The sequence below is a fragment of the Chiloscyllium punctatum genome, chromosome 7 (genome assembly GCF_047496795.1).
Source record: "Chiloscyllium punctatum isolate Juve2018m chromosome 7, sChiPun1.3, whole genome shotgun sequence".
NCBI lineage: Eukaryota > Metazoa > Chordata > Chondrichthyes > Orectolobiformes > Hemiscylliidae > Chiloscyllium > Chiloscyllium punctatum.
In genome coordinates, this window is record NC_092745.1 from 24,196,192 (window position 1) to 24,211,881 (window position 15,690).

A 15,690-nucleotide genomic window follows, 5' to 3' on the forward strand; every position below is an offset into this window, starting at 1 on the left:
ACCAACTTCATTGTGCTTGTTGCCCTCAGGCTGCAGGACTCGTGGAGCATAGTGACCAGAGTCTGAAAATTAAACTTTCCAAATGGACTACTGAGACAGGTCTTTCCTGGGTTAGGTTCGTACCTCTGGTATTGTTCCACCACTCCTATAGGGAAAACTCGCTTGTCCCCAGCCGAAATCATCCAAGGTCGAGCGCTTGCCTTGGAATGATGATTCCTCCTCTATTCCCGTGTTTACATGACTGAGGATATGTCTTCCTGTGTTCTTTCTTTGACCAAAGTTTTGTGAGGTCTTCACTCCAAGGTCTGTGCTGCTGATGAGAAACGCCCCTCCCTCCACTCCGTTCTAACTGTTGAACCAGACTCTTTCATTCTCATCAAGTAATCTACAAGCCGCAGCCTCCAACCTCAATGGCAAGATCCCTTTCAGGTTCTCCTCACCACCCCGACTGCTGTTAAAGTCGCCAGGAATTCCGCATGGATTCACCTTCATCATTCCAAGGTCATCAGATGAGCCCCTTCCCGGGGGGAGGGGGTAGTGATGCTGGAGATGGAGATGATGAGGAACTGGGAGAGGAACTGGAATCAGTTGGTAACAAACTACTATGATATAGCTACATGTTTCAAGTAGAAATTCTTCTGTTTTGCACATCCTAATCCTTGATTCAGAACAACCATTATGATGAAGATCGAACTTACCCTGTTATGTGGACTCGTTGTCGCCAGCATTAGGGATGAAGAGGGGGCTGTTTTCCCGTGTGATCCTGAGCAACGAGAAACTGTCTACCGTTTATGCCAAAAAGATGTCCTCACGTGCCTCGAGAAACTGATTCCGTCAATGAATGGAATGTTCCCAAGAATGACTGCCACAATGGTCAACTTCACCAGGAAGATCAGACAGTTTATTTACAGAACAAATCTCAATGGTCTTTACCCTGTCAGGTTGTGCCAGTTTGATTTCAGTTGTGCTTTGGGCGGTCCTGGTAAGCGTTGCCTCTTCTCAAAGAGGCCTAAATTGGCCTGTCATAAAAGAGAAAGGGGGAGATATCGTCCTTCACTAACAATTTGCTTTTGCAAAGCCATCATAAAATATTCGGCCAGCATGAAGTGGTCTGTTACGCCCTCACATCAGCAAAGGACTCTTTGACCCTTTTCCCCCTCCTGAGTCCCAACTCCGGAGTACGGAATACCTGTAAGGTGGTTACCGGCTATAATGTTTCCTTTGATTATTACTTATCGCCACCTGCTAGCTGCCTGTGGAATTCCTCTAATAAGTCCGGGAAAGCCTATCCAATTTGGTACAACTGTACAGGATGGGGATGCAGTTACGTGAATGTAACTAAGTTTATTCCTTGTGCCTGGTCCAATGTACCAACCGCTACTGCTTCCCTGTGACACCTCGCATCTCATGCATTTGCCTACTGGAGGAGTGTATCTCTGTTATTGTGGATATTCAGGCTCTTTGTGGTATTGGTAATGGCACACACCTTACTATGAGACCCCTTATGGCACCTCCATCTTCTCAATTATGTCATGGAAGGAACCAGTCTGGGACAATAATCACATCTCTTATTGAAAGACCCACCACTTTTTATCGAACAGCTTTTGCCCTAAGTTCCCAGTGCGACTATATTTTGCAGCTATGGACTACCCATACTTCCAGGGTAGTCACAAAGACAGGCCTGTTTCTTATTGGGAAGCCCCATCCATTAGCTGTACTAAACCTGGATATTATTTTTTCAGCCAAGACAAAGTAACCAAGTTCATTGTCCTTAATGAAATAGGTAATCCCTGTGCTGGAGTTGTCGGGGCAGTTTTCATAACTACTGTTCCCTGCCCAACTACCGGGAATGGGGCTGGGGTTTCCCTACCAAACGTTCAGTTTCACCTGTATTCTGCGCACATTGGAGGGGTGGTAAGGCTTTGGGTAACAGTAAAGCCCTGTTTCTGGCTTACACATGTCTCAGTAGCTTTTCCTGAGGAGGATCTACAAGAATTATTAGCCATCAATTTTGAAACTCTCCTATTTGTGGTCTAACCCGGTTGGTTAAGGAGACCGCTTGGACTTGGCAGGAGGTAAGGGCATGCTCTGAGTATTACATCTATCTTCCCAGTAAAACCGGTATACCCTCGACTACCTACAAAGCAAAGAGGGACTTGTTTGTTCCATATAAAAGGACAAGTGTACGATGGGGGTTACTGACCTCACAGAGAACATTACCAAGCAGGTAGATTTGTTTTAGAGTAATTACAGTGTGGAAACAGGCCCTTCGGCCCAACAAGTCCACACCAACACGCCGAAGCGCACCCGACCCAGACCCATTCGCCTACATTTACCCCTTCACCGAACACTACGGGCAATTTAGCGTGGCCAATTCACCTAACCTACACATTTTTGAAGACAACATCTGCATCTTAGACAATCAAATGAAAGAGGGCACTGCATGGTGAAATGATGTGGGCTACTCTATCCAGGAGTGTCCCATTGAGAGCAATGTGGTGTGGGATGGTATAGCCCAGAGTATTCCCTTGACAGTGATGTGGTGTGGACTGGTGTAACCCGGACTGTCCCACTGACAGTGACATGGTGTGGGCTTGTGTAGAACAGTGTCCCCCTGACAGTGACATGGTGTGGGCTGGTGTAGCCCGGAGAGAGACTGTAACAGTGGATAATGAAAAGGTGAACACACTTTCATTTTGTTTTTGGTGTATTCTAAGTAAAGATGAAAGGCGCCGGTGTTCGGTAATTTACATATTTTTCACTGTATTTTATATTGACAATAAATAATAACATTTATAAGTTTCGGAAACAATGCGACCAGTCGACCCCACGGACAGACAGGCACAGTCGTTTCTTTAAAACACAGATAGATACATTTTTAATGAATAAGCGACCAAGAGTCAGTTGGGGAAAGCTGGAGAATAGTTCTGAGAAATATTTCAGCTGTTTTCAAACAACACAGCAGACATTATCTCATTTGTCTCCTTTTGTTCCATTTTCCTATGGTCTTATGATCCTGTGTTGTCTGGTATTGGCTTCCCGCGTGTTCAGTGGAGGCTGAATTTGGTAGGTATTTGTTTGAAGAGAGTTAATGGAAAGGTGGTCAGGTTTGAGCAGTTGCATGTTCGATATCTTTTCCTAATTGTTGTAGCGTTACAGTCCAAACGACTAGTGATTGGTTTGAGGTACACATATATTGAGAATAAGGCATTGCCACTTCAGATTGAGATAAAGGATGGTCTTTCTGTTTAGGATTGCGTGATCCATGGTGTTCTTATTCCTAATGTGCAATGAGTATTGGGTTACTGAAAACATTCCAGGTCGGCTTCCAGATGGTTTTGATGAACAAGAAAACAGACAGGAAAGCGATGTTCAGCCACACTCACATTAACAATAAGCATTCTGAATGATGCAACCGGCTCAAAGGGCTGACTGGTCTCCCGCTACTCCTCACGCATGTGTTCTTCTCTGACTCAAACCCTGAACGCTGTAACAGAGAGAGAGGAATATCCCATTCACCTCGTCACGACCGGTGAAACAGCAGGAGGCTATTCTGCCCTTCGCCGGATCCACATAGAAATAGGATGATTTCATTCAACACTTTGAGGACATTACTGAGCACTGGATGACGTCATACAACCGTTCAAGGCTGCTACACATAAACAGGGGAGTCTTGGGAAACTATCAGCAAATAGACAGCAGGGGTTAAACATTTTTTTTCAGTTTGGGAACCTGAAAATTGGTGGAGTGCCTCTGGGATCAGTGTGAGGTAATCAAGTATTAGCAATCTATGTCAATGATTTTAGATAAAGAGACTGACTGGATTGGAGTTCAGTGCGTTCATAACCAAGATAGTCATTGAGTAAGATGACAAGTGATGGTAGAAAGCCTGCAATGGGATACAGACAGGGGACGTCAGTGTGCAAGCTTTAATCAGAAACAGTATTTCATGCGTCATGGGATGTTGGTGACAGAAGGATAAATAACAGTAAACTATTAAATGGAGTGTCATTGAGTCATAGAGTGATCGAGAATGGGAACTGTGCCTTCAGCCCAAACTGATCTGAGCTGACCATGCTGCCCACTCAACTAATTCCAATTGCCCACATTTGAACCATATCACGCTAAACTCTTTGAATCTATGCATCTAATCATGTTTTTTACATGTTGCTATTGTACCTGCCTCAACCACTTTTTTCTGTTAGCCCATTCCATTTCAAAAACACTATGTATAAAGAAGTTGCCTCTAAGGTCCTTCTTAAATCTTTCCCCTCTCACCTTAAACCTATGCCCTGTAGTTTTCAATCCCTCATCTGCTGGGAAAATGACTATATGCATTCATCCTATCTATGGCCCTCATGATATTACATATTTCCATAAGGCCACCCTCTCATTCTCCTACATTCCAAGGGATGATATACGAAATTGGCCAACGTCTTCCCCATAACTCTAGGCTATTAGTCCTGACAACATCCTTTTCAAACTTCTATGCCCTTTTTTCAGGTTAACAGTGTGACCAAAACTGTACACAATACTGCAAGTGCGGCCTGTTCAACGACTTACAGAATGGTAGCATAGCGTCCCAACTACTGCATTCAATGCTTTGAACGAAGAAGGCCAGAATACTAAATACCTTCTTTACTTCCATGTCTACCCGTGATGTTGCTTTCAATGAAATATGGACTTGTGGTCTGATGTCCTTCTGTTTCACAACACTCCTCAGAACCTGACTATTTACTGTATAAGCAATATCTTTGTTTTACTTTCCGAAGTGTAACAAATCCCACCTATCTATATTTAATTGCAGTTGCCAATCCACAGCTCACTTTCCTTTCAGATTAAAATCCTTCTATAATTTCTGATACCATTCATTGCTATCAACGATACCTCCTAATTTTGTATTACCTGGAAATGTAGTAACCTTCTTGGGATTACTTGGAGTATGTTGCGCAGTTTTGGGCCCCACATCTCAGAACAGATGTACTGGCCTTGGAACGTGTTCAGAGGAGTTTCACGAGAATGGTCCCAGGAATGAAAAGCTGAGCATATGAGGAACCTTTGATGACTGTGGATGATGGGAGATCTAATTGAAACATACCGAATACTGAATAGTCTGGACAGAATAAATGTTGTGAAGATGTTTCCATTGGTAGGATAGACTAGGAACTGAGGGCACAGCCTGAGAGTAAATGGAACAGCTTTTAGAACGGAGATACGAGCAATTTCTTCAGCCAGCAAGTGGCGAATCCATGGAATTCAATGCCACAGAAGGCTGTGGAGGCCAGGTTACGGAGTATATATAAGACTGAGATGGACAGGTTCTTGATTGTCAAGGGGATCAAGCGCTATTGCGAGAAAGCAGAAGAATAGGGTTGAGAAACATACCAGCCATGACTGAATAGTGGAGCAGACTCGATGGACTAAATATTTCAATTTCTGCACATATGTCTTATGGTCCACATCATACCTTGTACATTCACATCCAGGACATTTATGTAAATAACAAAGGTCTCAGCATCGACTCTTGTGGCACACCATTAGGTATAGGCGTTCATTCTGAAAAAAAAGTCTTCTTCCATCACTCTCTGCATCCTACCATCGAGCCAATATCGAATCCAATTAGATAGCTCTCTCTGGATCACATGTCACCTAAAGTCACTGACTAACCTGCCCATATTGGACCTTGTCAATAGTCTTACTAAAGTCCACATACAGATCATCCATTGCCCTACCCTTATCTATTCTCGCGGTTACCTCTTTGAAACAATTTAAAAGATTTGTCAGACATGATTTCCCGCACACAAATCCATGCTGATTACTTCTAATCAGAACTTGAATTTCCAAATGTTGGTTCATCCTGGCTCTCATTATCCTCCCCAACAACTTGCCTAACACTGGTGTTCCACTCACTGACTAAGAGCTACCTGGCTTGTCTTTGCAACCTTTCTTAAACAATGGAACCACTCCAGTGGCAAACGATGAAGCAAAAATCTGTGCAAGGGCCCCTGCAATTTCTTCCCTGGCCTCCCATAACATCCGAGGATGGACATGTTCTTGCCCAGGGGAGTTATTCACCTTTTTGTGCTTTTAGGTAGCAAATACCTCCACTCTGGTAATATGTATGTGGACCAAAACATTCCCACTTGTTTTCCTCATTACCTTAGTATGCATAATTTGCTCCTGAGCAAACATGTAGGAGAAATATTCATTAAACCATTCCCCCCACCTCCTGGTGATTCCACACAAGGACAGCCATGCTCATCAGTAAGGGGAACTATTCTCTCATGAGCCATGCTTCTACTCTTAATATGGCGAGAGAACCTCTTGGGATTATCTTTCACCTTTTCTGAGAGGTCCATGCCATGCCCTTTTTAGGGCTTCTGATTCCCCTCTTAAGGGTGCGTCTACACTTTGCGTAATCATCTAAGGATTGACTTAAGGCTTATATCTTAAACCCAATGCATGCCTTCTTTATTGTCCTTACTAGAGCCTCAATATACCTCGCCATCCAATTATCAGGTTCCCCCTCAACCAACGTCTATCTAATGAAAATAATCCTAATTTGTTCAATCTCTCTTCATGGCTGGCACCTTCCATACCAGGCAACATCCTGGTGAACCTCCTCTGCACCCTTTCCAAAGCATCCACATCGTTTTGCTAGTGTGGCGACCAGACTGTATGCAGTATTCCAAATGTGGCTGAATTAAAGTCTTATACAACTGTAACTGTAACTGTACATCCTGTTGCTCCTGCATCTTTCTGTGATTTACATATTTGAACCTCGATCGGTATTGGGAGTCCTGTAGTACAATCCCAGCATTGTTACTGCACCCTTTCTATTTCTGAGCTCTGCCTATATTGCCTTATTGCTCGAATCTTCCATGGTGCACTCCTTCTGCACAGCTGTGATATCTTCTTTGACCAGTGATGTTTGTCATCCACCGCTTTTACTTTCCTCTCTACCCCGCCTGAAGCATTAAGTTCCTGAGATATTTAGTTGCCAATAACGCCATTCCCTAAACCAAGTCTCAGTAATACCAATAACATTATATTCCCAGGTACTATTCCAAGCCCTAAGCTCATCTGCCTTACCTCCTGTACTTCTTGCATTAAAACTACAAGTCTCTCTGTGTTCATCCTCCGCTTCCGGCCTCCTCTTCCCCTCAGTCATGCTGATTTAATTATTTAGTTACTTAGGCTTTAGTTACAACCGCCATTCTGTTCATCAAACTCCTCATTTGTTTGCCGATCCCCAAACACATTAGTTTAAACTATTCCCAACAGCGTTAGCAAATGCATTTCATCGGACATTGGCTCCAGTCCCACCCAGATGCAGACCTTCCAATTTGTGATAGTTCCACCTCCCCGAGAACTAGTCCCAATATCCCAAAATCCAGAACCCCTCCCTCCTGCAACATCTCTCAAGCCACGCATTCTTCCTGATTATTCAATCATTCCTACTCTGACTAGCACTTGACACTGATAGCAATCCTGAGATTACTACTCCTGAAGTCCTACTTTTTGTAGCTTGGCTCCTAACTCCCTAAAGTTTTCTTGTAGGACCTCATCTCGGCGGCACATTAATGTAGGGAGAGTTCATTCAGGCACAGAGTATTAGGGATACTATATTAGACTGATGTATGGACTCTGTAAATCCAAATAACGATGATCTTGTTCATGTTGATCGTGTTGTTTGAATGTCGTGCGCATTGTAACCTGCACGCCTTGCTTTGTCCAAGTTTATTTTTCTCCCTATGATCTGTGTGTCCATGCTTACTGTCATCTGCCTGTACTTCTCGCAAATAAAGCTTTCACTGGACTTAGGCACATATGACAATAAATCTAATAAATTAATTATTTCACACCCTAACAGTGTCTCTTTTGGAAATATGTGATCATCGCTAACCCTCACGTTTCAACATAATCATCCCTCTTTGTCTCCTAGCACGACAGATTAAATACCCATTCCCATCAACATCTCCTCATGGTGTCATCATCTCATGGATTAGACTGCTGATACTTGTTTGAGCTGTGTCTGTGTTAATGAGATCGTGCTTTACAAAGGAGATCATACCTGTTCACAGTGCCCCAAATACGCTCTCATCAAGGCCCCACAAATACAGGAAGACCGCTTTCCTTATGCACTTGAATCACATTACAATGAAGGGCAGCATACTATATAAGGTGCTCAATACTTTCGGCCTTGGATGTGCTATTTCTGGTGACTCATGATCAAGGACATTCAGGTCCTTTTGAAAAACAACACTTCTCAACCTTGCACCAGTTAATCAATACAAAATGAGATGGATGCTGTTTATTTTTCACATCCAAATAATTTCTATGCCTTGCAAATTGTTGTGGTTCAAACACCGAAACGTGTGATATCCCATGAGTAACTGCCTTCAGTCCATAAAAGTGCAAGAAACTCAGCATTGCTTCCACTGACCAATTCTCAATCCATGTGGCATATCCAGATCACCCCGTCTGCAACTTATCAATGCTCTCCAACTTCCTTCGTTCAATTGTTAGCAACAACATAAAAAAGGATTCTGCAAATTCAATTACACCACTCCTGCTGGTTCTCTCTTGTGGATGTATCAACTAACACAAACTCCACAGGTTTCTCAATGATGATTTCTGGTTTCTAAGTGTACGCTGACTGTACCAAGTCACATCATGATTTCCCAAGTGTCGAGTTATAAAGTTTTTCATAAAAGGTTCTAATACTTTCCTCAGACCTATCATCAAGATACCTTTTTTTTTGTTTAACCTCCCACACCGGTTTTAAATATTTAGGATTACAATAACTACTTTCCAATCTGCAGGAACGAGAAATTCTAGAGTCTAAAGAAATTTGAAGGGTAATCAATACTTCTTTCTTGTCGTTACAACATTTAAAAGACATTTTGATAAGTACATGAATAGGAAATGTTTGGACGGATCTGGGCCAAGCGCGGGCAGGTGGGACTAAGTTAGTTTGGAATTGGAATAGTCAGCGTGGACTGGTTGGACCGAAGGGTCTGTTTCTGTCCTGTATGACTCTCTAACTCATTCACTAGCTGTAATGCCACTTCCCTGAAAACTCGGATGGAACTCATTTGGTGCAGTAACTTGCCAACCTTCAATTCAATTAGTGTTTGAGTAAGTTCACTTTATTAATTCTAATCACGTTCTTATTTTCACTAGTCAATCTGTCCCATATTATTTCTAGAAGATTTTCTGTACCTTCCATTATGGAGACAGCACGAAGCTATTACCCTCAGCAGGAGGCAGAGATGGATTCCGTCACTGTGTGAATACATTGGAACACTGCAATTGGGAGATGATCGACGTGACACCCACTGCTGCCCAGAAAGTTCTAGAACTAAGACAGTTCAATGAAACTGTCACTTCCTGGTCACTGACAACATAGTCCTCTCCCTCGTGTCAGTTTACAGGTTATTCACTCTCTCTGTGCCTCACATCATGTTGTTCACCTCTACCAGGTCGCCCCTTACTCTTCTTCACTCCATTGAGAAAAGCCTTACCTCTCTCAAACTTTCTCTATAAGACATGCCCTCCAGCACAGGCAGCATTCTGGTAAATCTCCAATTTACCCTCCACTAAAGCTTCCACTGCCTTCTTGTAACGAGGTGACCAGAACTGAACACAATATTCCAAGTGGGATCTAACCAGGGCTGTATCGATGTGCAGCATTACCTCACAGCTTTAAAACTCAATCCCCCAGCTATTGAAAGCCAACTTGACATATTACTTCTTAACAACCCTATATGCTTGGGTGGCAACTTTCAGGAATCGATAGACGTGGAACCCAAGATCCCTCTATTCCACAACACTTCCAAGTATTCAGCATTTAACCTATTCAAGTTTGAACTTCCACAATGAATCATTTCACACTTTTCCAGATTGAACTCCACCTGCCACTTCTCAGCCCAGCTCTGTATCCTGTCAAAATCCTGCTGCAACCAACAACAGATATCCACACTATCCACCACCCCACCAATTTTGTCATTGGCAAAATTACTAACCCACTCTTCCACACCCACATATAAGTCATTTACAAAAAACATCACAAAGAGCAGATGTCCTGGGACCGATCCCTGCAGAATACCACTGGTCACCGAGCTCCAGGCTGAATGCTTCCCATCCATCATCCCCCTCTATCTTCTATAAGCCAGGAATTCTGTATCTCGGCAGGCAGGTTTCGTATGCCCCATGCCTCTGCACTTTCTGAATGAGCGATCAATTTGTTTTATCACTTTCTCAAAGGAATCAATAAGATTTATGAGGCATGATCTGGCCCTAACAAAGCCATGCTGACTATCTCTAATCAAACTATGGTTTTCCAAGGAATCATAAATCCTGTCTCTCACAGTCGTCTCCAATAATCTGCACACCACAAACATAAGAATATGAGGTCTGTAATTCCCAGGGTTATCCCCATTCCCTTTCTTGAACAAAGAAGTAACATTTGCCACCCTCCAATCATCTGGTACGACAGCGGTGGGCAGTGAGAGTGCAAAGGTCATCGCCAAAGGCGCAGCAATCCCTTCGCTCGAATTGTGCAGTAACTATGGGTACATCCCGTCTGGTCCAACAGACGTACCTATCGTTATGTTTACAAAATACTCAGCACATCCTCCTTCTTAACATCAACCTGTTCACATATATCAGTCCTTTTCAGGCTGTCCTCACAAATGAAAAGGCCCTTCTCAGGAGTGAATCCTGAAGCACAGTATGCATTAAGGAACTCCCCTACCTCCTTTGACTCCAGGCACAAGTTCCCTCCACTATCCCTGACCGGCCCTACCCTCACTCTGGGTATCCTCTTGTTCATCATATAGTGGAGAATGCCTTAATCCTTCCCAACAAAGCTTTTTCATGCCCCCATTGGGCAGTCCTAAGACCATTCTTCAGCTCCTTCCTGGCTACCTTCAGAGTCCGCAGTGTGTGGAAACAGGTAATTTGACCCAACAAGTCCATACCGACCCTCTGATGAACATCCTAACCAAAACAATTCCACCACCCTAGTCTCCATTTACCCTAAATAACGTGTCAATCCTACACATCCCTGAACACTTTAGGTAATTTAGTATGACTGATTTGGGCTATCGGTGAAAACTGGAGCATCTGGAGGAACCCCATGCAGACGCGGGGAGAATGTGTAAACTCCACACAGACAGTGGAAATCGGGTCCCTGGTGCTATACGTTATCCGTGCTAAAGACTCAGTGACAGTACCGCCCCCATATGACGATCCTTGTGCCCTCAACCTTATGTAAGCTTCCTTCTTCCTCTTGACGAGATGTTCTACACGTTGGAACCTTGTCAAATGCTTTGCTGAAGTCCATGTAGTCCATTAGCTGCTTTCATCTATCTCTTGGCCACCTCCTCGAAGAGTCACTCGGTTTTTGAAACACGATTTCCCACTCACAAAGCCATGCTGACTATTTCTAATCAGCCTTCGCCTTTCCAAATATATGTAGCTCCTTTCTCTCAGAATCTCCTCCAACATCTTTCCCATCACTGCGCTGTAATTTTCTGGCTTTTCTCTGCAGCCCGTAAGTGATGGAACAGCATTAGCCACCCTCCAGTCTTCCAACCCCTCACTGTGTCTTTTGATAATATGTTAGGGTCACTGCAATCTCTTCCCTAGCTTCCCACAATATTCTTGGATAAGCCTAATGAGCTACTGAGGATTGATCTATCTTTCTTTGTTTTAAGATTCCAGCACTTTCTCTTCTCTGTTGAGGATGCTTTCCAAGACATCACTATTTATTTCCCTAAGTTCCCGAGCTTCCATGTCTTTCTACATAGTAAATTCAGACAAGACTTTTTTTGTTGTTTAAGATCTCACCCATCTCCTCTGATTCCACACATAGGCGACCTTATTAATATTGAAGGGGCCCTATTCTCTTCCAAGTTCTACTTTAGCCCTTCCTGAAACTTGCATCAAGGCTTCTGAAAATTCAAATAGTAAATTTCCCCCATACCACCACTCCCCACACCCTTACATATTCTGCCATTCATATTCACACCAACAAATAATACCGAACAGGCTCAAAAACACATCCTCCTTTATAAAATATGCTTTTAATTGTCCAGTTTTTTTTTTAATTGATAGGTCCTTTCTCACTCATTTCAGCATGCTTCTGACTTACTGTCAGGTTAACACTATTCGTTTCAGACAGGCAGCAGAAAGAGTTGTGGGACTTCTTGTTTATCAATCTGAAAAAGGTAACTTACAGGGTCATCAGGTAATAGAGAAGGCAAATAAAATGCTGCCACTTATTACAAAGGGAATGGAGTCTAAAAATATGGAGGTCTTGCTAAAACTATACAAGATACGAGTCAGACCACACCCAGAATACTATGAACAGTGTGAGTGCCCGAAGGAAAGATATTTGCTCTTGGACGCAGGTCAGAGAAGGGTCGCTTGGTTGATCCTGGGAATGGATCAATTTTCCAATAAGAGGAGTATTAGATTGAGGTTGAACCCAGTGAAGTTTAGAAAACATGAGAGAGAAATTGAATATTAGATTCAAGATTCGGAAGAGCTTTGATTGGGTAGATGCTGGGAAGTAGGAAAATAGCAAGTACAGCACAGCAATAGGCCCTTCGACTCACCATGGCTGTGCCGATCATGGTGATATTCTCAAGACATGCCATCTGCCCCCACATGGTCCATATCCCTCTATTCTCTGCCTGTTCATTGATGTTATCGAAAACCATCTCGTATACAATTCAGGATTCTATCCATGACATCACTGACACTTATTAGTTTTCCAGTGGGGATGGAGACCACTCTCACACACAGGTACTGTACTGCCCTTGCTGCAAGTATATTCAGTGTCCTGACCTGTTACCATATTTGCATTCCCATCACTGGTTGGTCCCTATAAAAGAATTCCGGCCAATGATTGCTGCTGCTTGTTCATTCCCAGCTCCATCCAAATAGCCTCTAAATTTTGGACTTCAGTTTCACGTGGCAATTTCATTAAGGCATTAACCTCATCCTTTCTTCACAACTTGTTGGCTTTTTGCCGAGCCTACCTCGATTCCCCCCAAACCTTCAATATTCCCTTCCCAGCGATTATTATTCTGCAGCTTCATCTCCAGAATGACAGTTCCAACATATCTGTTCACTGTCATTCCGTCTGCCTTATGGGGAATGCAGAGAGTCATTCCTCAGTAGTTGGGGTGTTGAACAGATGGATAGACGTTACAGAGATAGAGAGGCTGACAGGGGCTTGAGGATGTTAGAGTTAAACAGAGTTACACCTGGTCAAGAATGTCAGTGGGACAAACAGGTTTGGGTATTGGGGAAATTGATACAGATAGAGGGAACTGGATTAGCTTCTGGAGATAGGGACAGGGATGGATTTAGGGAGAGGCAGGCAGACAGAGAGGCACAGTCAGGCTTGTTTCAGGGAGAGTAGTATGGTGTGTACTAACAGAGATATGGAAGATTGTAGCGACTGACCAAGTTCGCAGATATAAGAAGGCTTCTCAGTCCAGGAAGGCTACATAGATAGGAAAACAATGAAGAATGCCAGTTTACTGGGTTGGGGACAGTTACACAGATGGGCAAGGTTGCACAAATTGGAAGAGGTACCTGTAGTCAGGCGGGTTGGTGAGGACAGGGTGAAGTTTAAATAGATTAAGATTGAAGGTTTGGAGAACGATAAGCAAGTTACGATTTTTTCACAGAAAAGGAAGGGTTGTCGGAATGGAGAAGTTTACCCAGGTAGGGACAAATGGAGAGTTTAAAGGCAAACACATTTACATAGAGAGTGGTGTTGTTAGGGGGGGCTTACAGGGACAGACAGGACTGTGGGGTGTACAGGGATGAAGGAATTTAGTATCCACTGGAGAAGGTTAGGGATTAGGGTGTTAAGGATTGGTGAACCTGACAGAAACAGAGAGTATTGCGTGGAACAGAGAAGCTTCCAAACAGAGGAATGATTATCAGGACTGGAGGATATTACAGAGATCACTCATATAACCTATGCCAGGATTGATGCTTGGGACTTCTGTGCTCTCTCAGTGAGGACCAGTACAGCAAAGATGAAAGCAGGACACTCACAAGATGGTGGGAATGAAGCCGAGAATGTTGCTGTTCCTTGCCCAGCTCTGTATTTATGCCCTGTCTTCCGGGTCTGAATACAGAAGGCCACTAACCCCTTACTGTGCTGTTTACTGTGAGTGATCTTACCGGCTGCAGGATTTACTGAAGGCTCCAGACCTCCCTCTCCATCTCTTTGTGGCTGACCAAGCATTTTCAATGAGGTGATGGATGAGACAGGAATTAGCAACATTCTGATTACCTGCTAGAGACAGAAGTGGACAGAATGGGAAATTAGACTGATGCAGTGAGGATAACTCATGTAGGGTAGCACTGAGTCCAGCAGAGATCACGAAAATCCCAGTCTCCGTCCCTAGTCTGTGCTGTTGCTAATCAGAGGATTATTTTGACTCAGGATCTCAGATGAGCTGCAAGAGTGAGAGGAGCTGACAGAGGCAGCAATTAGAGCCACTCGGTGAGGGATACCACATGGAGAGATAATAACTGATTTCACCAAAGTGCAGGAAGGTGTCAAGATAAAACAATAGTCAGGGTGATAGGGTTTCGAATAGTGGTGCACTGGGATCAGTACTCAGTGACGGGTGAACTACGAGTGGGACACGTGATGGCATCGTGTTATTCTCATCTAACTATTCATCCAGAATTTAATGAATATGTCAGCTACACCCATCTAACTCCTTAATATCCTTTAAGGAAGGAAATCGGTTATTGACAGCAGGTCTGGCCTACATGTGACTCCCAGATGCAATATCCCAGGATTGTATTAAAAAGAACACTACTGTGGCGTGCGTCCTGGCCAATCCTATCGGTAGGTTTATGGACAGGGCTTTAAATTGACAGAGAAGATGTAGGGTTGAAAAGTGTGGTGCTGGGAAAGCGCAGCAGGCTAGGCAGCATCCGAGGAATGGAGAATCGACGTTTCGGGCATAAGCCCTTTCTCAGGAATGAAGCTGCCGTGCCAAGCAGGATGAGATAAAAGGTAGGGGGAGTGGGAAGTTGGGGGAGGGGGGCTGAGAATACGATATGTGGAAGGAGGTGAGGGTGAGGGCGATAGGCCGAAGAGGGGGTGGGGTGGAGAGGTCGGGAAGAAGAATGCAGGTCAACAGGGTGGTGCTGAATCTGGGGAATGGGATTGAGATAAGGTGGGGGGAGGGGATGTAGGGAAAAAGTTCATGTGAAAGGAGCTTTCCAAATCCAAAGAGAAAAGGTGAAGCATTGGAATAGCATGGGAATGTGGATGAAGAGAAGGAGAAAGGAACGGGATGGGACAGAGTTTAACTAAACCCGTACATCAGTGAATTAGGCTGTGACAGGAAATTCTGGGAAAAAGTGAATTACAATGTTCTTTCTTTGGAACAGACAAAGTATCTGCAATAAGGAAATAGACTTATGACACAGAGATAAATAAGATTTGGTCACCAGAAAGATGCGGTTACAGGAAAAATAAATGGTTGAACATAAATATGCAATTGTACACATCCTTGAGGGGTCTCAGGCAGAATGGGAGTTGAGGATGGGTAACCCTGACAGTAATGGGTATCAAAGACATTACAGAGAAAGCATTTGGCCTCAGATGATGCAGATGAATCAGCCTGAATGCAGATT

At 43.7% G+C, this 15,690-nt stretch overlaps 1 protein-coding gene across 1 annotated transcript in view; it reads left to right on the forward strand.

Annotated features, from left to right (window-relative positions):
* The first annotated feature begins 681 nt into the window (after positions 1-681).
* The window catches only part of LOC140479493 (heat shock 70 kDa protein-like), a 63,613-nt gene continuing 48,604 nt past the window's right edge, over positions 682-15,690 (forward strand). The window contains exon 1 of the mRNA XM_072573326.1: positions 682-982. Within this exon, the coding sequence (XP_072429427.1) occupies positions 682-982 (301 nt within the window). The remainder of the gene's footprint in view (positions 983-15,690) is intronic.